This window comes from Colobus angolensis, unplaced genomic scaffold, assembly GCF_000951035.1.
Source record: "Colobus angolensis palliatus isolate OR3802 unplaced genomic scaffold, Cang.pa_1.0 Scaffold51, whole genome shotgun sequence".
Classification (NCBI taxonomy): Eukaryota; Metazoa; Chordata; class Mammalia; order Primates; family Cercopithecidae; genus Colobus; species Colobus angolensis.
This window is the reverse complement of record NW_012118599.1, coordinates 11510160-11536806: the sequence shown is the minus strand read 5'-3', so window position 1 is coordinate 11536806 and position 26647 is coordinate 11510160. Positions and strand designations below refer to the sequence as shown.

Here is a 26647-nt window from a genome sequence, read left to right as displayed (position 1 = left end):
TATCTAAATAGTCCCCTGGATTGTTAAAAACAAAATAGCCTTAGTGCTGCCCCTCGTGCAAAAACTAGATGTAAAAGTATTACTGGAAATGAAAGTGAGCAGAGGGCTTTCTCTACCCAATCAGTAAGCAGACATCAGAAACGGAGAGCAAAAATGAGAAACAAAATTTAAGTCTGGGTGTCAGGAACAAAGGCAAAGTTTCAGTCAGATGTATATAATGTTGGAATTACGTTCCCTTCTCCCCCAGAAAGAACATCCTTAGGTTTTCTCCCATTCTGCCAAGTATTCCCTCTTAGGCTTTCGATATGTTCTGCAGGCCACACACACAGGAGCGGGGTTGTCTGTCACTGAACCCAGATGCCCAGCTGTGGAAGATATTCTTTCAGCAGCATCCGTCTGCTTCTTGGCAGGACTTTTAGGCAGTCTAAAGAAAACAGTCCCGGAGCAGCCTTTGGGCCTGCCTTGTGGTTAATACTGTGCCGGCTTGTATCTGGTTCCTGCTCTGACCTTGTGGCCGGGACACTGCTTTCCTTACAGTCTCTGTCTCTCTTTTAAAGAATATTCGTGATTTTGGTTCGATTTAGTGAAACACCGGTGGACATCTAGAGAAACTGTAATTTTTTTTGGTTGTTTCTGTACTGATTCAAAGAGAGGTGGGTGGGTATTAGAAAGCAAAGAACTTATGGGAGGAAAAGGGTATCTTTCTGCAGTGCGCCGAGCATGTTGGCAAAATAAAAGCCTGTTTTCACCAGTTCATTTTCAAGCTCAGTGATCTTTAGTAGTCTGAAAGGGAGAACCAGTTCATTTCATACCCAACTAGTGTAATAAAATAGAGATTCAGGGGCAACCTGGTGTGAGTTAGCATATTTTGTTCTTAAGGGAATATTCTTAGGCTTAAAGGGTGGTCTTCTTTGAAAGAACTATTTAATAGTTGTATTCCTTGGTTAAATCTTTATTTTTACAGCATTTGTGTTGTTCAGCCTTTGCGCTGAAGGGATTTTATTTTCCTATTCTCTTGATTATTTTAAGGTTAGCAGTTGAATGTTGCTAGAATTTACACAAGGGAGTGGTTCCCCACTCCCCCCAGCTCCACCCTCCCCCATTCCTCCCACCTGCCAATTGTGTCTGAAGTAATTTCCCAGCAGTGCTGTTGACTTTGGGAGATGTAGTATTTCCAGTTCTTGTGTGTGTGTGTGCGCGTGTGTATGTTGTTTGTGTGTATGTTTGCCTTTATATCTAACTGATAATAAGTTGTTACTTAACTTGGAAGTCATGTCCATCTCTCTCCTTTTCTTTGCCCACTCTGAGAATTAACATGTGGTACTCAAAGGTGGTGGTGGGGGGGCCCGGTGATGCCTTATGCATGACGACAGGTGCTAATCTTCAAGGAAATTTACCTTGCATTCCACCCATTAAGGCTATGGTACATAAAAATGGCTTAATGTCTCTTTGAAGGTGTCAGCAGGCATGTGTGGACCACACAGAATGGGTTTCACTGAAAGTAATAGAGTGAAATTGTCTGCATAATTATTTTCGTTGGATTGAGAATCAGCAGCCCTCTTTGGGTTCAGGAAATAAACCTCTGTTAAAACCATATGGCACTATTCTCAGAAGAGATGTTATTACAGGGCCACTTCCCTCTGAAATTTTGAGTCAGGAGTTCTTGAAAGGAGTCACATATGTGGGAATGAATGTCAAGTTTTCTTCCTCGGTCATAGTTGTGAAAGTTAGATGTTTTCTTTCCTTTTTCACAAATGCCACCATGGTCACCAGGTCCTGGGAAGAAGCAGACTGAGCTGCCACAGCACCGCCACTTCAGGTGTCAATGTCTGAATTATTATCTGCACCAAATGATTTTGTCCTTAAAAGAAAAGAAAAATTGCCCTTAATCCAGGGAAATGTTCTTTGTCAACCGTGAAAACACATCTTAAGGTCAGGATAATTGCATTCTGTCTGTCCAAGCCCTTAGTGCAGATTTAGTTGGCTTTGCTGTTTTCTTTTCTTTTTTTTTCACTTTGCCCAGCATCAGGGGCTATAAAACTTTCTCTGAACTAATTGTTTGTCACAGTGGTATTATACTCTAGAGATAGCTATAGTGGAGTAAAAGGTAAAGTGAATAAGAGTTTGTATAATGGCTAGGGAATATTTGGGGATAAACTAAGTTAGGAAAATACATTAAATAATGCCCACCATATTTTTATGTCATATGTATATATATGTATTTCAGTAGACAATACAATGTGTACATTGTGATAAGTCATTGTGGATTTTATTTTATTTTATTTTATTTTGAGAGGAGTGGGCAGTCTTCCTGGTTTGTGTTTACTGTAGAAGGAATATAAACAAACCATCGATGTTTGTTCACATCTGTTAATAAGCCTGGGATCTTATCAGAGTCTGTAGAGCTTAGTCTGGCTGTTGGTAATGCTGGGGAGTTGAAATGTGCCTTTGAGCATCGGACTCTCGGTGAGTACTTAATAGACATTGAGTCCAGCTTTTCATTTCTTATCCTAGAGGAAGAAGGCAAAATAATCTATGACTATGAATTGTTGGGAAGGCTTTTTCTATTGCCTTACTTGTTTTTGTAGTGAGAACTGTTTTTTCTTAAGTAGAATGGTTGCTAGCACATAGATCCTTTGGTCACTGAATCACACTCTGAATTCAATAATTTATTTATTCAACAAACACTTATCAGGTACCTACCATAGGCACTTTAAGGAAGGGCTCTGGGAATTCAGCGATGATGACTGAGTTCTGACCCATTTGTGGCCCAACACATGGCCTAGAAAGAAGCTTAATCTCCGGGTGTGGTGGCGCGCACCTGTAATCCCAGCTACTCAGGAGGCTGAGGAAGGAGAGTTGCTCGAACCTGGGAGGCGGAGGCTGCAATGAGCCAAGATTGCGCCACTGCACTCCAGCCTGGGTGACAGGGTAAGACTCCATCTAAAAAAAAAAATTAAAAAAAAAAAAAAAAGAAGCTTAATCTGTTTTAGGAGATAAGACATGAGTATTAATGACTGTGATTATGTGACAGAAAGTGATAGAACATGAGAAAGGGCATAAGAAACTGGCAACTGGAGTGACATGGAAGTTCAGAAACAGTTTTACTTCTATTTGGGGGTGAAGGGAAGGTTTTGTTGAAGTCAAGGCATTTGAGCTGAGTCTTGAAGATTAGTAATTACGTTTATTGGCAGAAATTCTTGGTTATAAAATTCTAGGTAGATAGATGATGACTTTTAGGAGACTAACACTATATGTCTTTCACTGTCTTGTCCCTAGCTCCATTTGCAGGTATACCGATGGAAGTTATGGCATGGAGATGTAATATCACATGCCTTAGTGCTTTAGCTTAGGTGGTTCCTTCCACCTCAGTGGTCATCTGCTCTATTAATCTAGGGCCTAGTCAACATTCAGAGCTAATTTTAAATGCCCCATTCTCTAGTACTTTAAAATTCTGTCATTTTTAGTTCTGTATTTATTGATCTCCCTACTAGAGCTGCACCACTGCAATGTGATAATGTTTTGCACATTATAGTTATTCAGTTGACTATGATTCAGTTGAACAAAATAGATCAGGTATCTGAATTAGTTTTTTAACTACATTTTGAAGTTTGTTTTCAGATTAGTGTTAAGGAATAACAATTTATACTGTGAACTGGTACATAAAATTACAGATCTAGGGCCTGATTTTGAAATACTAGAAAATAAGCCCACTACAAAATGATGATAATCATGTTTTTTCAAGGGACATTCTAAATTGTTCTAGATTTTAGCAACCTCTGGTGTACAGTTTTTTATAGGGAAAAGTAAGAGGTCCAAAAATCTTCAGGCCAACTTGGTGGCTCAGACTTTCTTTCTCAAACCCTTTTATATGTGTTTATTAGTTACGTTTGCAGCTCTGTAAATGATATCACTTATACTATTTGCATTGGATCACTGCCATTTCTCCATCCATAACAGATGGATTCTTTTCTTCCATTCCAGTATATGTTGTTCAGGGTTTGTTACTTTCTGATGAGAATGCAGAGAGAGGATGGAAAAGAGGGAGTGAGTCTATTTAATTTTGTTTCCATGTTTCTCCTAAGCTTACTGGAGTGGCAAGTGGTAGGATAAGTGGTCAGCTATTCTGCCCCATGAGATTCAAGGAGCCTTTGGGGAGGAAGGAACCTTGCTCAGAAGATAGACTGGGAAGGATGGTTAATTTTGGAGATTTTTGTTGTTGCTTCATGTTTTCTTTTGATTTCCCTTATCTTTGATGCTGACTCTGATGTTGGCATTCCCTATGTAATATTTGGACCAGAACAAATTTTGCCTACTCTCTGGCCTGTGCAAGTGACAGGTACAGAGCCATTGTCTGACTTGTGACTTGACCCAGAAAGGACTGATTGTTATGCAGTTGGGAGGGCTTTTAGACTGGGTAAAAAATTCTCCCATTTGTTTAAAATAACATGACTAAGATTTAACTCAGAAGACACTGTGCATGCATTTCTTTTCAAATTAGTGTTAAGAAATAAAAGTTTATACTGTGACCTGGTATGTAAAATTATAGACCAGTCTAGGGCTCCATTTTGAAATACTAGAAAAAATACATCTTTGTATAAGAATACCTCTAATAGTATTTAGATGTTTCTCCCTTCTAAATATATCTTTCCCTTTAAATAACGAATACCATTAGAGGTATTCTTATGCAAGGGTGTACAGGAAGCATTTAGAAATATGAATCTGAGGCTTAGTAGAAACTGGAAATACATTTTCCATAGTCACAGGAACTTGAAGCCATTGGGATTGATGAGGCTGCATGGGGAACGGATATGGAATGAATGGAGGAGAGTTATCCTTTTTGCCATTGTGACCTGACTTTGTGTCCTTTGCCTGGAATGAAAGGTTCTCTTGCTAAGCTCCCCTGGGTCCCTGAAGCAGCAGAAGGGCAGATTCAGAACTGTTTCAGTGTCTACTGCATGGGTTGTCTCCACCACTGGCTCCTCATCCTTCTCTTTCCTAGATCACTTTTTGGGCTCCTCTTCCTTGCCTAGCCATCCTAGATGTTTTTGCTTCTCAGGATTCCCTTTTAGACACTTTTCTCCACTCAATCTGTACCCATTCCCTGAGTGTCCTCATTGACACCATTAACTTCATGTTCCCATGACAACTGAAAATGCATCTTCAACCTCTTCTGAACTTCAGACTTGTATTTCTAGGTTGCTTCCTGGGTGTCTACACCTGAATATGTCCCATGGGTACTTCAAATTCATGGCCAACACAGCACTAGGGATTCCCCACCTCTACTTCAACCAAACTGCTGTGCCCAAACATGAATCTCCTCCAGTTTTACCAGTTTTGAGTGCCCTACAGTTCACCCAGGTGACCAAACCAGAAACCTGAGACTCACCTTCTCTGCCTTACTTCTGACATCTAATTATTCCACTGTACTGTTGTCTGTATCTCTATTCTATGTCTCACATTCATTCCCTCATATCTGTTAGTGCTGGTTTAGCTTAGTCCACTCTCTCAGTATTTACCTTCTGACCTGTAGTGTAGAAACAATTTCCTAACTGGTTTTATGTCTCTAACTCCACTCCCTTCTAAATCTATTTTCCCCTGTAAGTAAAGCAATCTTCCTAAACTGTAAACCAACTGATGGCACACCCTTGCTTAAAATACTTCAATGTCTCCCTGTTATTTGCAGGATGAAGTTCAGACTTGGTGGCACACTGACATGCCCTTCAGCATCTGCTCTGCCCAACTGCCTTCCACCCACACACCTGTGGCTGAGCTCCAGCTATGCCAAATTGCTTCACTCTATACTTTCTCATCTCGGTGTCTGCACCTGCTGTTCCTTCTGGTTGGAATGTTATCTTCTTCTGCATTTGCTTGACTGAATTCTACTCATTCTTTAAGTCTACTCAAACGCTGTCTTCTCTGGGAGCCCTTCCTGACTGCTCTTGAAAGTCAAGTATTTAATCTTTGCCTCCTCTTTGGTTTCCTCTTCATACTTTAATTATATTATTTTTCACACTGCTGTAATTATTTGTTTTTATGATGCCTTCCAGTATACCGTGAGCCTCCTAGTTTAGCCTAGTTCATGGAACATAATAGTGCTTAGGACATTTTAATTGATAAGTGAATATTGCATTCACATAGTGGTTTTACCTGTGTAGGTCATTTTCACCTCTTATTACATTTTGTTCTGATGACATCCCTGTGATGCAGATACTTTTTTTTTTTTCTGACGGATGAGGAAGTTGAGTCATAGGAGGAAATTGAGTCATAGAGATGATAGATTATTTGCCTACAGCCTCACAACTAACTTAGTAGCAGAGCTAGGAATAGACTCCCAAGTTTTCCTACTCCTTGTATAGTCACGCCCAGAGTTAGATATGAGATTCTCCTTTTTAGTCAGACACTGCCTTGGTCTTTTAACTATTACATTAAGTTCACTAATTATGTGTAAATGTGTGTGTGTATGTATTTGTGGAACTCATAGTGACAGGTGAGGAATCCATAGCATTATTGATTCTTAGGATTGCAGATTGGGTCACTTGTTATTTTACAGATGAGAAAATTCTGTACCTGAGAAGTTCACAACTTGCTATTAGTAGCAGAACCCATGTCTCCTTTCAGTCACATGTTCTCTTTCGTACTGCATTTTGGGCAGTCATCAATTCCACAGGACATACTTTTTTCTTTTTCTTTTTTTTAAGATGGAGTCTCTGTCTGTCGCCCAGGCTGGAGTGCAGTGGCGCGATCTCAGCTCACTGCAGCCTCTACCTCCTGGGTTCAAGCTATTCTCCTGCCTCAGCCTCCTGAGTAGCTGAGATTACAGGTGTCTGCCATAGGACAGACTTTCTGTGTTTAATTGCAAGGGTTGTTAGTAGGATTTGTTGAGACATTAGGCAAGTTAAATCTTGAGAAGAGCCCATCCTCTGAGCAAAAAGAATGCCATTCCTGAGAACATTCTCAGTGAAAGGTCCATGAAAGAGATAGGACCCACAAGAGAAATAATTAAATGATGATGTTCTTTCAGGGATTATCCCATTCTTCCAGATTGCATTCTTCTTTTCCAGTGAGCTTCATAGGTTCTTCAGTATGTATCATTTTGAACTAAAACGAAGGCATCTAATTAGGCGGAGGGATGAGAACTTCCTATTGCAAAGAAAGGTATGTTTCTATTGCAAAGAAAGGTATTTGTGATCAGAAGTGTTTGTGATGTCATGGTACAAACAGACTATGAAGCATGTTGGGCCTTGAGAGGACAGCATCCCTAATTACCTGTATAGAGACATGGAACTAATGTTAGTAGTAACGCTGTTCCTCTGGCTGGGTTATTCCTCTCTGTACACATATGTATGCATATAATAGAGATAATATAAATTTATAACCACATATATGGAAAAGGGAATATATTTCATATGGACCAAAGAAAAACATTTCACCAAATTGTCATTATTGATTAATTCAGCATGAAACCAGCAGGCAGATATGCACAAAACTAAACACTACACTTGCTTTTGAAGAACAAAAAAAGGTTTTAAATGTAATCACTCGAAGGATGTTTTTTAATATTAACCCACACCAACCTGCTTCCTTTTCTTAAGAATAATGCACTTTAAAAAAATCTGTTGTGCCTTGAAAAAAAGAGTAAAACTTGCTATCTTCTAACTCCATTTAACACTACTCTTGATTCCTTTTTATATAACAATAACTTGATCCTACTCAAAATACTTGGCACCTTTAGTGACAGAGTGGAATGTAAGAACACTTTAACAGATTTGAATGTGAGTAAACTCCAGTAGTTCTGAAATGAAGAGGTAGAGTTTTCAGTTCCTTATTCAGAGTTCACAGAAGATAAGAATACTGGGATTAACACAATAGACTCCCCTTCATTACACCTGGCTGAATAAAGCAATTATCTGTCTATCAAGACTAGCAACTTGTGCAACAGCATTAAGAAAGGGTGGATGGATAGGTGGATAAACGCTATTCCACTGGAAAGCGGTGCTGATATATGAGGTAATCCTTTGAGTTTAACTTGTAAAAACTGTTTTATTTTGGAGTTTATATCATGTTACCCTTGCAGCTTAGAGAGAAATGATTTTTCAAAATATTGTTGACTGCATTTTTCAGTTCCTTACCCATCTGAATTTTATTAGGGGGGTTATTTCAAAGACGTCTCTTGTTTAATCATGTTTAAACAATCTGTTTAAGACCTGTTGTGTAGATATAAACACAATAGTCCTTTAATGTCGTAAAACAGACTTCTGACAGACATAGCACATAACAGACATGCATCCATTATTGCTTAAGCTGCTGTTCCTTCCATGCCTGACCTGAGAGGGTAACCACAGAGCTCAGCGGAAAGCGTTCACTGGTTAGAAGACATTGACATGTGCCTATGCGCTGTATTAATGTCTAGCAAGCAGAGAATTGCAGAGCAGCATACAATTGAAGAGGTCTTAGACTAGATTAAAATTAAGTACCTTAAATCTGTTTTAATGGCTGTGTTTACATCTCCTTCTTCTTCATTCCTTTAAAAAAAGTAATCAGGTTTTGCAGGCGTTAAGAAAACCACCTCTTCTTGCCAGGTGGACTAGGTCCAGTTTAAGCAAGAAATTCTCCCCCTCCTTTCTTCTGTCATTTTCTTTTTTCTTCCTCTGTGATCTTCTCTGCCATTCAGCACAGCAAGACCAGGCTGTGGGAGTTGGCTGACTTTTTCTTTGGTTATTACTTTTTAACATTTTCTTCCTGTTACAGAAATGAGAAAATTGAGAATGATGTTCTGCTGCTGCAGCAGTGAATGTCAAGACAGGAGCCGTTTGCCTTTTTAATTACATCTGTGTAGTGTTTCTCTTTGCTTAAAACACACTCTGTCTCTGTTTCTCTGTCTCACTTGCTGTCTCACATAAAATATGCACAAAACCATCATAATGAAAGAGAAACAGAAAAGATCGCATGCTAAGGAAATTGAGCCAGGATCCAGGAATTGCGTGACAGTCTGTTTGTAGACTAGTTGTCACTGCACCCTTTGAAGAATAATGCCATCCATGTTTAGCTGGATTGGCAAATAAACAGTGATGCTTTTTGTTCAGCTACGAAAACTGCTATTTCCATTGCTGAAAATGTTACCGCTAAAAAAATCTTTGCATCTCTCAGTGGGGTCTCTATAAGTGCTCGAAACACAAAGAACTGTGGTATGTGTGAACATATTATAGAAAAAGAAGGCAAAGAAAATGTTTTTGGAACTAAAACGCTCAAGTTTTACTAAGTTTTGGAAGTGAAGTGTAGACATAGAGAAAGAGATTTTTTGTTCATTTCCCGTAACATCAAGGGAGAGATGAAGATGCACAGGGTCCAGGATGGTGTGGATGTTGAGTTGTAATTAGCAGGAGAACAAGTGATAAAACGGAGTCAGAGAGACTGGGCGTAATGTAATAACATCTTTGAAGTAAGCTTCTGCACTTTTTCTTAATGTGTCCTTCTGGTCTCTTTGCTTCACGTTTCCTTCTTCTTTCCCTCAGTGGCAGCCTGGTATAGGAAAAAGGAGGCCCAGGCAGTTTAGGGGACTGCCTCCCAGTGTCGCTGCCTAGTTCCATGACTTCAAAGCTAGTCTTGGTATTTTTCTGGGCATTAATTATTTTTCTAAAAGGAAGAACCTGGTCTGATGAAATCTATATTCTCTTACAACTCTGAAAAATCCTAATTCATATAATTGTACTTTGAATTGGAGTGAGAAGGAATGGAAGCATCCTTGGAAACAACAGGCAGACAAATTTGAGTAGTAGGTCTGAAATGAGAAAATATCAGTAGATTTGTAATAAGGAAGCATAGTAGGTTAGAGGTGTATTAGGACATGAGAGAGGAGCTACAGCGAAGTTAGCCAGGTTCCCGGTTAGCTCTTTTTTCTTGCCTGCAAAAAGTATTACTTCTCATCTTGTGTATTTCCATGATGCTTTCATCTGGTCTTTTAAAAAAATGTTTTAATCCTTCTTTGCTTCTTACCTCCTATAAAGTTTCTTTTTCTTCAGATGTCTCAAGTTTTTTAGTCCATTATCTCAAGAAAAGGGATTATACTGTAAGCACGTGTTTATTATAATTTATTCCCTGAAGTGTGACTGATATTGGCATAGCCTGATATCTGTCCTTTCTCCCAGACACTGTATGCTTTGATTGTTGTGATTCACCACAGCCTAAAACCTAAAAGTTATAAAGGAACTTGCATTTATAGACATTCAAATTGACATTGTACAATTCTTTTATTTACTAACGTATTTATTCAAAGATCTTGAGTTCTTCAACCCTTAGAAGCCTAAAGTTTGAAAGAAGCAGGCCTTCGCTTTTCTCTCACACACATCTAATTGTATTTAAAAATGACTGCATATGAGATTGAGATAGTGAACTTTATGACAGTGGTCTAAATGGGTGCCTTTTAGTATTAAAAGAAAGCAAATTGAACTTTTAACATTTTTTCTATGAGCTGGAGTCCCTAGAATATTTCTATGGAGTCTATGGCTTAACCATGTAATTATGTCTCTTGAGTAGATTATATTTTTCTTCCCATAATTATGTTTCACCCAAGAGACTGGAAAGGCTTCAGACCTCTCTTGGGTGAAATTGTTCTTCCTCTCTTCTCTCTTGATAAACGCCGAATCCTACATGCCTGACTCTGTTTAAGAGCTGAAAGGGGACTCTTGAAGATATGTGGTAGTGATTATGACTTTTTTCCTTTAGAAATTGGTTTATATATTAAGAGGGGCCCTTAGAGAGAAGCTTCGTTAGCTCATTTTTGAAATGCCATCAGAGAGGAATCTTCTGGAAGCAGATTTGTTTATGATCTGTGGTCCTCTGTCTGAAGCCACACACTAACATTGCTCTAGGGCTGTCTCTACTCAGGAGTTATCCTGTGTCATATTGCATGGCTATTAATTTCCAGCGGCTCAAAGGGCTAGAGGCCTTAAACATGAAGACAGTTTCTTAGCCCATTTCATTATTCTAGTCCAGAAATAGTTTTTGACCTGAATCAGACAGTGCACTCTTAGGGAAAAAGATGACTCAGCAGCCTTTCCCAGCAAAGATTATAGACTCATCAATTTTACTGTGGGAAATGTTTCCCAATAACCAGCTTCTTTTTTTTTTTTCTTTTTTCTGTCCTCTTTGTCTTTACTGGACAAAAGTACAGATAATTATAAATTTATCCATGTTCTTATTTATTAATTCAGCAATCGTTTGTTGTGTGACATCTCTGTACCTATTCTCCAACTTCGTGCTAGACATAAAACGGGACACCTATCTTTAAGGGGTTCTCAGTCAAGTTTAGGAAAATCTAAAATAACAGGGTTTGAAATGTTGTATAAATATTTTATGTCAATTCATAGTAAGTGAATGCTTACTGGATGCCTACCGCACCTAAGCACAACCACATGTAGTAGACAAAACACAGTTGTAGCTGCTCTGAGCTTGCTGGGATAGAAATCAGAGGGATCATCAGGGCTTTTGAGACAGGAAGCACCAGAACAATGTGATGACCAAGTTGAGTTTGGAAGGGATTTTGCCGAATGGAGTTGTTGGGGAGAGGGTGTTCCAAGTGGAGGGGACAACTTGAGCAAAGGCACAGGGTGTATTTGGACTGTCGATAGACCAGTGTGAGTAGAGCACAGGCTGGGAGCAGTACAGTTGTAGCCATTGGAAATGAAAGTGACAACGCATTTTGCGACCATATTTTCCAGGTCCTTGTTTGCTGGGCTCAGGGGGCTCTATTTAATTCAGTAGACAATGGAAGACAATTGAAAGGTTTTGAGCAGGTAAGTGACATGAATGTTAGGATTTGTGGGCAGAAAGAATTTCAGAAATCATGGAAACTAACTCTTCATTTTTTGGTAGATGAGGAAACTAAGACCAACAGGGGTCCATTTTGGTGCCCTTCCAAATATGCCAGGCTGCTCCTCTGTTGTATTACTCACAAGCCAGAGGTTAGGAGGGTTCTAGTACGGGCCCATTCCTGAAGAAACTATAGAAATGGGCTGGAGTGGATGATGGGGGTCTAGGAAAGGAGGTGACAAAGATACGCCTACACTGGATTTTGAGCCTGAGAGACTAGAAAATGATGATGATGACAATAAGGAAATCGGAGGAGAAGCTGGTTGGGATGGTTTGAGGAGGAAGGGAGAGGCAAAGGGCTTAACTAAACATTACAAGAGTATAGGTCTTTGATTTCTAGACATTCACAAACCACCAGTGAAATGTAGTCATCTGAAAGTAAACAGAGGAGCAGACTTTCACTTTTCTCCATAGTATCTTCATTTTTACATGTATGTAGGAATGCAGAAAATCAAAGTTTTTTAATCTAAAGCCTCAATAGTTATAATAAAGTATGTGGATGAGAACTTTACGTACTTGAGTCTGTGTAATCTTCTTTGTGCTATTGCTTTTGCTGAAAACCATCGACTGAACTCCCTAAGATACAGTAAAGCTCATCCTTAGCAGTAGAAATGCAACAATTACATGTGAAATGCAATCATGACTTTAAAATTAGTCAACCTGAACCCACTGCTTCATGTAGCACTTTTAGGATAGATTAAAAGTGAAGGATCTCATTATTTTTTCCAAAACTGCTGTGGAATAGCAGCTCTGTGGACATATAACCAATTTTCTCTGAGAAATAGTAATTCTGATACAAGTCCTCTCCTCTCTTCCTTTATACTCCAGGGATCATTGTCACAACATTCTGAAACTGTTATATCCTGTGGCTTGAGCCCTAGAGTATTGGACCAGACTTTATTCAATCGTATACTTGGTGACAGCAAAATTAGCTCATGTCTCCCCAGTCACTCCTCTCTTCCAGTGAAGTCTGAATGCATGGTGGATGAGGCTCCTGGACTGCCAAAGTGTGGTTTTATTCATCAAGAGAGGTATCTTTTTCCTTTCTTTCTTTCTTTCTTTTTTTTTTTTTGAGACGGAGTTTCGCTCTTGTTGCCCAGGCTAGAGTGCAATGGCTCCATCTCGGCTCACTGCAACATCTGCCTCCTGGGTTCGAGCGATTCTTCTGCCTCAGCCTCCCTAGTAGCTGGGATTACAGGCATGTGCCATCATGGCTGGCTAATTTCGTATTTTTAGTAGAGATGGGGTTTCTCCATGTTGGTCAGGCTGATCTTGAACTCCTGACTTCAGGTGATCCACTCACCTAGGCCTCCCAAAGTGTTGGGATTACAGGTGTGAGCCACTGCGCCCAGCCGAGAACTGTCTTTAAAGGGCAGATTCCCACAGGTACCGCATAGTTTAAAAGAATTAATGCATAGTAGTAAGACTAGAGGTATAAAGTGGTTTGAAGAATGGTGTGTATCTGTTTAGACTGATATCACATACATATATAGATATGTGTATATATGTGTGTGCATGTTTGTGTGTGTATGTATGTGTGTGTGTATGTATGTGTATGTGTGTGTGTATATATATATATAGCATCATCTTGTCTCACAAGATATTTATTGTCAGGTTTTCATCCTTTTTCTTCCAGCTAACTTTCCTTGTTTCTTCTCTGCTTATCAAAATCCTACTTAGCCTTCAAGGACAGCATCATGATCTTGTCAGTGACGGTGTTCTCTTTCCCTTTAGTCAAAATAAATTGTTCCCCTGTACTTCCTATAATACTTAAATACTTTTAAAATTTTTTGTTACGAAAAATTTCAAACATAAAAATAGAGATTATATTGAATACAATCCTATCTACCCATCACCTTTTATTTATTTTTTGGCGTATTTCCTCACCTACTATTTTGGCCAAATATTTTAAAGCAAATACTGGACGTCAGGATATTTAATCCCTAAATATATGTTAGCCCTTCTAAATAAGAAGGACATTTTTCTACATAATAACAGGAAGTACCACTTTTTTAATATGTAAAAATAGTTCATATTCAGATTTTCTCAACTGATCCGCAATCATGGCATTTTAGTGATTGCCTTCCCCACAGTCTTTCTTCAGTTATATTTAATTGCTTTCTTCCCCACTAGACTGTGAACTCTTTGAGGGCAAGGATATTGTCTTATATATTTTTCTATCCCTTCCTCACAATACCTAGTGAGGCTTGCGTGTAGTAGATAACCAGTACACATTAGTTGCACTAACTGACCCAAATATGGACATGGTACTGATTCCTTATTGATGCTCTATTACAGATCTTCTTTTAAACTTTATTTTATTTAAAAATTATGTTTTCATGATACTTAGGATACAAGTAGATACGTAAGGAATTTTTAAAATCAAGTCAAAATACTACTCCAAAAAGATGAGCTTCCAAACATCGTGCCCTAGTGATCAGCGGAATGACTCTGCTGTGCCACGTTAGGGTAGACTGGGCATCCCATGGCACACTCTTCATGAAAGGTTCCTTGTTTTGTTTTTTGTAAGTGCATTTTGACGTTCTTCAGGGTGCGCTGACTGGTGCAGTGCATCAGGTTGTGGATATAGTACAGAGAATGTAAGTTTCTGGCTGGGGAGCCATGTAGCTCTCCGAAGTTGTTAAATGTTTCTCAATCAACTTTCATAAAAATGGGCAAAATGCGTCACATCACACAGAGTCAAGTTTACTTTCGTAGTGCACAGACCCATTTTCAGAGTCTTCGTGTGCCAGTTTCAGATGTGTGATTTTTGAAAGCAGAAGTTATAATGGTAGTGTTACTAACTTTCATTATGGGTAGGGCACAATGGGGTGATTCGCTAGAGTGTGGCTTAGGGACTTAACTGTTTCTCATTTGTCTTTGCTCTAAGGATGTGTGAATGCTGTGACCTTTTGATTATGCTTTCTTCTTGTGCCCCTGAATTTATTGCAACAAAAGTCATATTCAACTAAACACACTCAACTTTTTGAAAGAAATCTTTTCTGGAAACCACTTTTTTGTTTTTAATTTTAAATTGATTTTTGATCATGATTTCCCCCGAATGACTGCTGCTGAACTATTATGAGCTGAAATAAGCTGGTTGGCAATGGGAGAGAAAACAGCCCGGGACTAGCAATCAGGAAAGCTGAGTCTGGTCCTGCCACTAACTATATGACTTTGGGTAAGGCACGTCCCCACTCTGGGTCCTCATCCATAAAAGAACATATTACCCTACACTTTAGAGTCTAAATGATTTCTATAGCCCTTTTCATCTCTCTGATTCCCAGTGACTTTCAACAATGCTTAAGATTTACAGTGAAAGCAAATAGGATTTTCCAGAAAGAAAGCAAGTTTTCACTTAAACGAACGTCCTTCAGTAAAATTTTGTAGGAAGCACGAATAAGGGTTTGTCTCTAGAGAAAGGTTTTGCCCACTAGATTCACTAGATCGTCAAACAAGAAGAACTTTTTTGGGGAAAGAATATGATATATATAATATGATATCCTGGACCAGAAAATTTTCTTTCACTCAAGGAATTTATCTAAAAGAGGAGAATATTCATTCATTCACTTATTGCATAAATATTTACTGAGCACCCACTGTGTAGCAGGCACTGAGCTAGGTCGTGAGTTTACAGCTGTAAACAAGACAGAGGGCTCATTCTCATGAGACTTACAGTCTTACAGGAGAGACAAAAATAAATACACAAGATAATTATAGATTGTGGTGACTGCCATAAAGAAAATAAAGAGAGGGTGTGCTCCAGAGGGTGGGAACCTATTTTGGTTATGGAAGACAGACAAGGCCTCTCATAGGAGGTGGTGCTCATTCTGAGGTCTAACGGGTAAGAGAGAGTGGGCCCTACAAGGAATCAGGGAGGAGCACTTCAGGAATATGGAAAGCTCTTGAAATGGACAACTGAAAAGGAGACAAATTTTCAGCTGCCCAGAGAGAAATGCTACCGTCTTAGGCCAAGGTTATGTCAGTAGAAATGGAGAGAACTGAATTGATTTGAGATATAGCGTTGAGATAGAAATGACAGGGCTCAGTAATGGATTGAAGGTGGAGAGAGAGAGATAAGGAGAAATCAAGGAAAATGTCTAGGCTTTTGGCTTAGGAAACTGAGTGGCTAGTGCCATTTACTGAGATGGGGGACTATTAGAGAGAAACAGGATTTTTTTTGTAGGGGAGAATTAAAAAATTCTGTTTTGAATATACTGCATTTAAGATGCCTTTGGAACATCCCAAGGAAGATGTCAAGTAGGCAGTGGAACACACAAAGCTGGAACTCAAGACAGAGGTCAGGGCTCAACCCAGAAAAGGGGGAGTCATTGGTACAAATAGGTGGTATTTAGTGCATGAGATTGAGATCACCTTGGGCAGTGGTTCTGAGTCCTGGCTGCACATTGGATCATGTGGTGAACTCTTGAAAAAAAGAGACCTTTTCCCTGGGTACCACTATTAGAAATTCTGATTTAATTGATCTGATATGGGGCCTGGACATCCATATGTTTCAAAACTCCCTAGGGAATTTTCTTATTCAGCAAGGATGGAAGGATTCTGGGAGAAAGTTCAGCTAGAGTAGGGATCCAGGACTGAGCATTTTTACGTAGAGTTTCAAGTATAATACAGGAGTTTTCCATTCTTTATACCCTTCTCCTGCTTGGAAGATCTACTCGTTGGCCCTTTAGATGAGGTTTAGTCCTCACTGCTCTATGACATAATACCCTGTCCTTGACTTAGTCAGTGTGTTCTTGGTCTTCTATGTTCTTGATTTCTGAAGGACTTGGGTGCTGGAGATTTAAGTACACCCTCTTTCAGCCCATCATTCGAGTGTTACCCTGATGTGGTTTAGTGGTAACAGGTATTTGTCATAGTTGAAATGTGAAGAACGTGTTTGGCTTTTGCTCTTCAATGTACTTTGTTCTTCAATGTACTTCATACATTATGAAGAGTACATTTTGTTGTGGTTGCAGTGGTGGCTGTGAAGGGGCAGATATCTACAAAGAAAAATGCATATGTTTTTGTGTGTGTGCATCTGCAGATAAATGTTTCCTGAATTATTCTAGGCTGCCTGTAGATATTTGGAAGCACTCTTTGAAGATAATTTCCAAAAGGTCATTGAGGGTTTTCAAATTTCACCTGCTTTAAAATTTTTCACACTTACCAGTCCTAGCCTAAGTCCTTTATTTTTGTCTGCAACTTCTTATTACTCCTGAAAGCACTGGGCTAAGAGAAAGTAAAAATGTACTCACACATGTACAGTCTGAGCTCACATCTCATACAGCCTCTAGGAAATCCTAATGAAAAGGCTATAGAAAGCAGAGGCAAAGCTTATTAAATTTTCTTGTGACCCATAGCCCACATAAAGTCTTAGTGTATAAAGGAACCATGCAAGATCATGTAGCCCTCCCCTCAGCCCTCAGGGAACCTGCCATTCCAAAAATATGGCCTATTAAGAAAAATAACTTCCAGGGACAATTCCGTAAGCTTTCTTGTTAATGTTTACAGCTGTATCAACACCACACCAATACTATGTGTGTGTATGTGTGTGTCTGTGTGTGTGTGTGAGTATGAGGCACAGACTCTATGGATTTGTGACAAGTACTATGTAATTCCCTAATTGTGAAACTAGTTAGACCCAACAAGATGTACCGATGGAAGTTTGGTGAGTTAGGCTACAGCCGTTTGTTTAGGGTAATGGGTGAATTATTAACTTTGTAATTGAATCCTTGTTGCTACTTCTGCTTATGTTGAAAGCCAGCCTTGGCACCTCACTGGGCTTAGTTCTTAGGTGTCTCACTCTATATGATCTGGATATTTTCAGTCCTCCATGGCAGCTGGAAGAGGAAGGGAAGAGAAAGCTAGAATACCAGCACTGATGGTGCCACATGATGAATGGAAAGCTCAGTCGCCTCGGACCAGGGCTATATCCTTGTTGAGGCTGAGCTAGTCGGCGGCCGAGGACCATAAGCTAGTTATTCTACCTCTGCACAACTCAGTCACTTCATAGGTGAACACTTTACTTGCCAGGGTCTAGGAGCTGTTTTGGGTCATCTCTAAAAGTCCTCTAGGGATCTAAAATCTATTTGTAATCTGTATACAAAACAGTAATGGTGGGGAAAACAACCGTTAACAATGAATTTCTCTAATTTTTCCTGTTCATTTTTCTCCTAGGTCTAGTCCCTCTGTTATAGCAGATGCCCAAAATCTTGCACTGGCAGGAAATAGGGTGGTGGGTGCATTTCAGTTAATGGGTCTAGTTGGAACACGTTTGGCCGTGGAGACAGCTACACTCATATTACCAAGCCTTGGCTTCCTATCTGTTTTCTTTGGGCTGGGTAGGCAATGAAAAAGGAGACAGGAAAATACATTTTGGGGAAAATAAAATAAGGAATTTGTCTTACGAAGACAGCTTATAGTTGGGAAATTCTAATATTCAATTTAACCCTATCCTGATGCATTCCTCTTGTTCTGTATTAAGTGGAAGCTAAGACATTTGCGTTACCTGTAGAGTAGTGAAAAACTCCCATGCTTGAAGGCTTGTCATAAACCTTCTTCATGGTTTTTTCCTTTTATGGATACCATTCTAATTCCCTTAGTTTCTCTTCAAGGGGCAAACTCTTAATCCCATCATCATCTTGGCGGCTATTCCTCGAATCAGCTTCAGTCCCTTAATAGTTATACTAAAATGTTGGGGCAGCACCCTAGGGCCTCACTGGCACAGAATCTGGAGGAAGGAATCCACAGTCCATTTCTGTTTCTCTATCAGGCATTGCATCTGTTCCCAATAGCACCACCCTATACATTTACTCTACTATGGCACACCCATATTCAGATGCTTTTGTGTTATACTTGCACCAAGACACTAGTATGTCTTTTGTTAAGAATGATTTGATGATTTTTAAGAAGTCTTAATACCTTGGTTTATTTTAATTTTGTGTATTTCTCTAATACTCAGAATTTCCTTAGGTTTTAGACTTGAATAAACTGGAAGAGAGATAGAAAGGTTTTTTCCTCCCCCAGATAATGAATTGTCACAGTCACACGTTTACTTAAAGAGTGTATTTCAGCTTCTTTTCCAAAACCACAGTAGTGGATTTAAAATAAAAAAGCATTCTCTCTGATTTAACAGAGTTTATTATACACTTTCCAGCTTTGGCATATCACAAAATATCCAGATTCCTCTTGAGAATTTGCTTACATTTCTGTTTTTTCATTTCTTAGAGGGGTTTAGGTTTGAGTTTTAATTTTCCAGAAAAGAGTCTTAGTAAAGAGTAGTTGTAACGTTAAAGAAAAGTCACTATGGTCTTCGTGGAAATTTCCCTTTGACAAATGTGTTTGTCTGTGTCTCTGCTCCAGCTTTGTGACATTGTGGCTAACATGCATGGACTCTCTGAACTTTCAGAGGGGATTTCCTCCATCATGAAACAAGCAAACACCCCCAATACACACCTCTCCTGTTTTTTTTGTTTTCCTCACTGAGAAGACCAGAGAAGGCGCCTAGTGTCTGGCCTCTCTACTGATGCTTGACTCCAAGTTGCCCTCTGGGACCTCAGCTCTCCATTTATAAAACACAGCTAGGAATGCTGGCCACTAGATACCGCTCATAAAGCAATTTGAAATGGAAGGCATTATGTAGACACGTCATTATAAATATTAATATTGATAATTCCTTGGCTTAAACTCCCAGTTTGTATGTTCACATATCTATTTAGCATGCTCAATTGTTCAGCTAATTAATATGCTTTTATTTTATGATTTGCTATTTCCAGGGCACAGACAGAAGCTTGATGACTCTAAACCTAGTTTGTTCTCTGACCGCCTCAGTGATTTAGGGCGCATTCCTCATCCCAGTATGAGAGTAGGTGTCCCGCCTCAGAACCCACGGCCCTCCCTGAACTCTGCACCAAGTCCTTTTAATCCACAAGGACAGAGTCAGATTACAGGTAAGACAGACTCATAGGTTTCACTTGCATAGACGCTGGCAGGCTGGGGGTGAGGGGCTACCAGAGGAGATGTGTTCACTTCAAAACTCCTGGAGCTGTGAAGCGGCTTATTATTAAAGAATCAAGACTTGAAGACACTGATTTCTTCTTTTTTATTAAAAAAATTATAACATTCAATAACTTGGGGATAACATTTTGGGGGATATTTCTACTAATGCTCTACTCTGCAGCAATCTCAGTCTACACCCAGGTGGAATGGTAATAATGCACTTTGGGAGAATGTTTATTATACATTTCTATATTGTATCCAGGTGGTGCAGGGGATAACATCACACCCTTACTATTAGAAAATTAGTGTTACCATCTCAGATTTGAGCTTACATTTCTTGCATGTGTAACTGTTTCATTAAGTCTGCTTAAAAATTGCCCAGGGCAAACAGGAAGCCTTGATTGGTAGTTATAAGGCAAGGTCAATGAGTGACTCATCGGGCACACAGAATTCACTTCTGATTTACATTTAGCTCTGGTTCCCCATTCGACATTTCTCTTCATAAATTCTAGTCAGCTACTTACTTTACCTTTCTTCTGAGAAATTAACATCAGCGTTACATTACAGACTAATCATTCACATTTGGTGCATTAAGATCCCCAACTCTTTTCTTTTTGCCCCACTTGTGCAAACACAGATTTATTTAAAGACTAGTTTGAAAATTTTTAGGTTGTGATGACAAGACAGTGTATTAATTATTATAAATCTTTAATTTGCAGATAAAAATATTGAGAGCTGAAAGGAAGTTTACATGTCATCTAGTTGCTATCATTGGTAGAGGTGGACTAGAATAGAGGGAAAATAAGTCAAAACAAAATGTGTAATAAGCTCTCAACATGGATCTTTTTTATGGTTGGATTTTTGTTTATAGCGGTTAGGCTCGAATGTTCTTAATGGTCTCAAAACATAATTGTTTATAAAAGGAATGACCTATCTCTTCTTCTCTCCTGCCCATATTATGTAAATGTATTCTTGGATAGTTACTTAGAGTAGGTTTCACTTTCTGTGAGTATATGTATTTTAGTCTGAATGTATGAGTTTGCATGAATGTATATTTTAAAACATAATATAGAATTATAAAAATCAAACATCTAAACACTAAAGATAACCAAATATCTGCATTAAGAACATTATTGTCCTTTGAAGAATGGCCATGTTTTAGACTATATAAAACTTTAAACATTGATATGTGGGATTGGAAAGTCAATGTGTTCACTAGACATATGTCTTTGATAAAAACACAAGAGTAAAATTCACACTAACTTGTGAATTTGAAGCTTGTAGCTATGGTGCTACTGCATTTAAAGTAGTGGACTTGGAGACTATAAAAGGTGGGAGAGTGGGAGGTGGGGTGAGGGTTGAAAAATGACCCATTGGATACAATGATCGTTGTTTGGGTTATGGGTTCACTAAAAGCCCAGACTTCACCTCAATGCACTATATGCATATAAGAAATCCATGCTTATACCACCTAAACATATGTAAAAAACTAAAGTAGTAGACTTTAGATTATTCATTAAGGCATATGATAGCTTTCCTTTTGTCTTTATAGTAATCCTTAGAATGTGTGTGTATGTGTGTGTGTGTGTGTGTATGTTTGTAGAAGCAAATGTGGATATATATATACACACATATATATATGTTTATATATGATTTGTAATGGATTTATGATGACTAATAAAAATATATATAAAATATATTCTATGATTTGGCAACCACTGGCTTTTTAAATGTTTAACTTCTGTATTCTAATCATTATTTGTCTGCTATTTATGCTGTTAATGACTAATGCTTTAGAAATGGCTTTTGGAGCCTGCATGTTGCTAGATTCACTTAAGAAGATGTTTCTCTCAAGGCTTTGTCCTTAAATCTAAAGATGAGATCATAAAATAGATCCAGAGGACATTTTAGAACCTAAAGGTACCTTAGATACTGTGAAACAAATGGCTGGAAAAATTGTGAAGAGGATCTGTGTTTTAGCGGCATCCCCGCCTAGCAGATATGCATGCAGAGAGTGAGGCTCAGAGGAGGTGTGGGGCTTGCCTGTGCCACAAATGCATCTGAGCAGATTGGGAGTGTGGCCACCTCCACAGGCCTGGCCCTCCTCCAGTTGTCAGCTTCTCTTCACCCTCCCTGTTGGGAGGCTCAGGAAGTTAAGCTTCTTGTCTGCAGTTGCACAGCAAGTTACTGGCAGGCCAGGGAATACATTCACTGGATATATTTCTGAAAACGAAAATATAAAACACGTTAATTTCTAGGTACTGATAGCTTCTTGGAATTTTGATGAGTATTAGTGCTCTTCATTTTGGGATTATAGGAGTAATAGAATTGATTTATAGACCAGTCTTCTTTTTTTTTCAACATCCACTAGGTATTGGACCCAACAACTTTTCTCAAACTTTCCAAATTTCCAGATGTCCACATACATACTTGTCACCCCAACCACTCTTGGCCATGTGAGCTTTCTTTAAATGTTCCCATATTGTGAGTGAGAGAACGCCCGTATCTGTCCATAACCAAGGAGATGCAGTGTTCTACTGTGACCCAGTTTTTAAAGGAAAGCCCAGGAACATCTGGAGCAGCAGCAACGTGAAAATGAATTGAATAGATTTAATTTTTAAATCTCTGGATTGACTTCTCTGTTTATTCAATAAGTATTATTTGGGACCTACCCCATGTAGCAAACTTGGTATTAGGTAATATGAAGAGAGAAGAAAAGCACTCTTCTTAGTTATAGTTGAAGAGATAGTTATCCTCCCTAGCCCTGGCATACCACATCCTGTGCCCCAACTGTAATACCATTCCTGAGTACACGTGCTTCTCTCTGTACCCCTTTACTCAGCCATGCATCTACAGTAGTCTCTGTCTGCTGACAAGATTCCACCCATCCTCCAAGGCTACTATGTTATCTTCTTCAGGAAAGAGATCCGGAACCTTCATCCAAAGGCAGTGTATCCATCCTCTAAGCTTTAGTTAAGATTGCCTTCTTTTAAGGACACTGTATATTCACCTTTTCTACCCTGCTAGATTGTACATTCTTTGAAGGATTTGTTACAGGGATTTATTTTCTTTTGTGGCTAGCCCAGTGGCAGTGTCTCATTAAATGTGAATTATTGAAAGTTCAGGTGAGAAGAAATCAGTGCAGTCAGGGTTGAGAGGATATCATATCTGTCTTGGTAGCATTAACTCTTCTAATTTCCTGTCCCAGGATGTCATTGTTCCCCAGTGATGGGCAGCAGCTTAAATCACATTTCAATAAAACATTTACATAGTTAAACCATTCGGTTTTATTCCAGTTTAGGGTTAATGTAATTGCATGACTAAATTTAAATTCTTGCCTGTAATGGATTTTGTAACTTCTTTGCAATATACCATATCTGCATTTTAGTTCGTGTAATACTTTGGACAAGAGATTTGTAACAGGAAGGGCCCAGTTACTTCTCTGTGATTGGCTTGCTACTCTTGATATCTCAAGCTCTTACCCCAAAACTGTAGATAATGATCATGGCTATATTGTCCCCTCTAGTTCTCCCACTTGCCAACATAAAAGGCAGAAGATGCCTTTAAACTCCCAGAAGAGTGAAATGAAATTAGCAACCATAAATTGAGGAAGTCATAAGCATTTAGTGTTTCATAGTTAACCTTTTCCAGTGTCTCTTGCAATTCCTAGGGCCAAAAGTGCTAGCCATGTGGTGGCTAGAACCTAACTGAAGTGGTTTCCACCTAACTTCAGGCTGATTCTGTATTGCCTCCCTGGTGTCTTTGCAGTGCCTGTCTGATGGTGATACTTTGTGGAAGTCTTTAATGGCTGATGTTCAGCTGAAGGCCCAGGGCCTCCCCACAGCTTCCTGGGGAAGTTGCTTCCTCTAGACCTCTTCTTATCGTTCAGACATCTGCTGCTTGTCTCTAGGTGCCAGGAAACTCCTAGTCTGTCACAAGTGTTCACTTCTTTTGATTCAGAAAGTGGCGATAGCGGTAGAGTCAGGGTATGATGTTGGGAGATACTGCTTAAGATATCTTTAAACTCATTATCCTCTAGATGGGTCCGCTACACCTAAAAAATAATGCTGATCCAGGCCCTTTGGTTTGGTAGATTGGGACGTTCATCTCACTTTTAGGGTGGGTGATGCGCTGCTATTCTGTTATTCACTCGTTCAAAAAATACTTCATGAGTGCTTGTTATCTGCTGGGCATTGATGCAAGTGAGTGAGAGAACTGCAGCTTCTGCTCACAAAGAGCTTATGTTTTAGTGTCAGATATAGTCAATAAATAGGTAAATAAGCATATGTACATGATAATCTCTGATAATAATAAATGCTGTGAGAAAATGAAATAGGATAATTGATAGATAACAACTTGGGGAAGGAAAGAACTAATTTTGATTGGAAAGTTGAGAAAAGCTCCTTTGAAAAGCTTTGAAGATCTGTGAGGAATGACATTTCAGGCAGTAGGAAACTCATGCAAAGCCTAGATTATGGGGAGTTTTGGGGGTCACAATAGTCGCTTGGGTTTCTGACTGAAGTGGGGTACCAGTGTAGTGGGGGATGTGAAGCAAGGGAATGACATTATGTCATTTACATGCATAATAAAACCTGTTTGGAGGCTGTTTGAAGGGACCATAACGGGCTAAAGAAAGAAGCAGAATTATGTTCAGGAAGCTGCTGCAGTAGCCCGAGAGAGTTAATGGTGGTAGCAATGGAGATGGAAGGACACTGAAGGATTCTGAATACTCTCTTTTTTTTAAGAGAGCTCACAACTCTCGCTGACGGTGAGGGGAAAATAGGACTTCAGAGTTTTGGCCTGGACAATTGGAGGATGGTGGTGCCATTTACTGATGTGGGGAAGACTCAGGGAGGATAAGATGGAGTGGGGCTGGGGAGCTCAGAGAAGCAGTTGGGTGGAGAAAAGAAGATGCTAAGAAAGAAGAGACTCGACATTCTCACTCCTACAGTGGCTCATAAAACTGCCTTTGCAGACACCCAAGGGGCTTCCCTTCTCATGATTCTTGCTAGGTTGCAGGGTTCCCTTTTGTGATTTCCTTTCTCCTTTAAAAGCAGCTCTTGGTTCTTTTGAGTCTTGGTTGTTTTTCTAAGCAGTCAATGAAAGTTGATTTTCCCTGCATGTAAATGCTGGAAGGAAGTGCACGGGACATTTTTTTTCCTTGGTTCAGACCCCTCTTTGGCCTTCACTCAGGAGGAGATTCTGGACACTTCTGCACAGGCTGCTAGATATTCCATCATGCTATTTATTGTGGCTTTCTCCTTTTGTAATGTACAAGCAATTCATTTAAAGTTTCACTTGTTGTTTTTTTAATTTTAAATTAATACGTTATTGTATTTCATGCTTTTTTCTTTGCCTAGACACTCTTCCTTGTTCTGGTTTTCCAAACACATTTTTATTGTTTCTTCAAAACTCAAATCAAATGCTGCCACCTCTGTCAAGCCTCTTCCATCCTACCAAGCAGAGTCAAGTCAGGCTCCCGTGCCACCTTGTACAACCCTTGATTATATCTTGTTCCATGTGCTGATGATTACTGTTCACATGTCTGTCTCCTCCATCAGACTTTGAACTTTTCCAAGTCTAGAGCCGTGTTTTATTCATCTTTGTGTCCCTCATTGTCTTACGTAGTACCTGCTCACTACCTGACTTTTGGTGGGGTGATCAATGAATAAATGGGTCACTGACCTCTTCAGGAAGCGGCACCCACCATTATCCTAGCCGTAATATTTTTCTAGTGTCTGTTTGATTGAATTACTGTTAGTTACCATTTATTAAATGCTTATCATGTGTCAGGCATTGTTCTAATGAGTTTAACTCATACATTCCTGACAACAGCTCTATGAGATAGGTGGCATTATTATGGAAACTGATGGTAGAGAGGTGGAATAACTCACGCACGGTCCCACTTACTCCTAGTAAGTGGTAAACACAGGAATTAAAGGTAGTTCTCCATAGCTCCATGGCCCTGTGTACTTACCACCAAGTACTCTTGGGAAGCTGAAATGTGCTTTATCGTGGCCCAGCTTCCTCCTATTTCTGTATGTCACTTTCATTTATGCAGTTCTTTACCATTTACAAACCAAAGGCCTAAAACAATTCTAAAAGTGTATATTTCACAGATGGAAGAAATCGATTCTTGGAGAAATGACTTGCTGGAGGCCATTTCAGCTATTACAGTTGACTGTGAGTTCCGGATTCTTAACAGGCAGTCACCTTCATCCCTATCAAGTTGGGCTTGTTGCCAACAGTCTAAGTGACATGTGTCCTGCAGGACTAATTTCTTTTTCTTCTGTCCGTTAGACATGATTTAGGATACTTAGAGAGAATATTTTCATAAGAGGGAGTCAGCATTAGGAATATCTGAATTATACTTTAAAATGCAATATAATCATTTAAATGATTAGATTCCAGTTATGTAAGGCAGGTATTTAAGGTAAAAACCACTTGCCAGACATCCTGTCTAATAATAATCTTATCAGCAGTTACTGTGGCTGAAGTGGTTTCCACCTAACTTCAGTCTGATTCTGTATTCCCTCAGCAAACAGAGCTCCTTTAAAAATTAAGGGGACCTCAGCCAATTAGGCCAGTTGGTATTAGGCTGTGTATATGTTTGGCTGTCCTGGGATTCCACTGTGCTTGTCCCAAAACATTTACTAGTGTAATCCTTTCAGAAATCAGAAAGCGCAGCTGAGTTGCACGTGTCTTAAGTTACCGTTGTGTTCAAGTGCTGAGTGACCACATGATTCTTTAATGTGAAACAAGTTGGGAGATGAAGTGG

The 26647-nt window shown here is 39.3% G+C and overlaps 1 protein-coding gene across 1 annotated transcript in view; it reads left to right on the top strand.

Annotated features, from left to right (window-relative positions):
* RUNX2 (runt-related transcription factor 2) overlaps positions 1-26647 on the top strand; it is a 128501-nt gene that overhangs the window by 49622 nt on the left and 52232 nt on the right. Inside the window, exon 4 of the mRNA XM_011960302.1 lies at positions 19647-19820. Coding sequence (XP_011815692.1) covers positions 19647-19820 — 174 coding nt within the window. The remainder of the gene's footprint in view (positions 1-19646; positions 19821-26647) is intronic.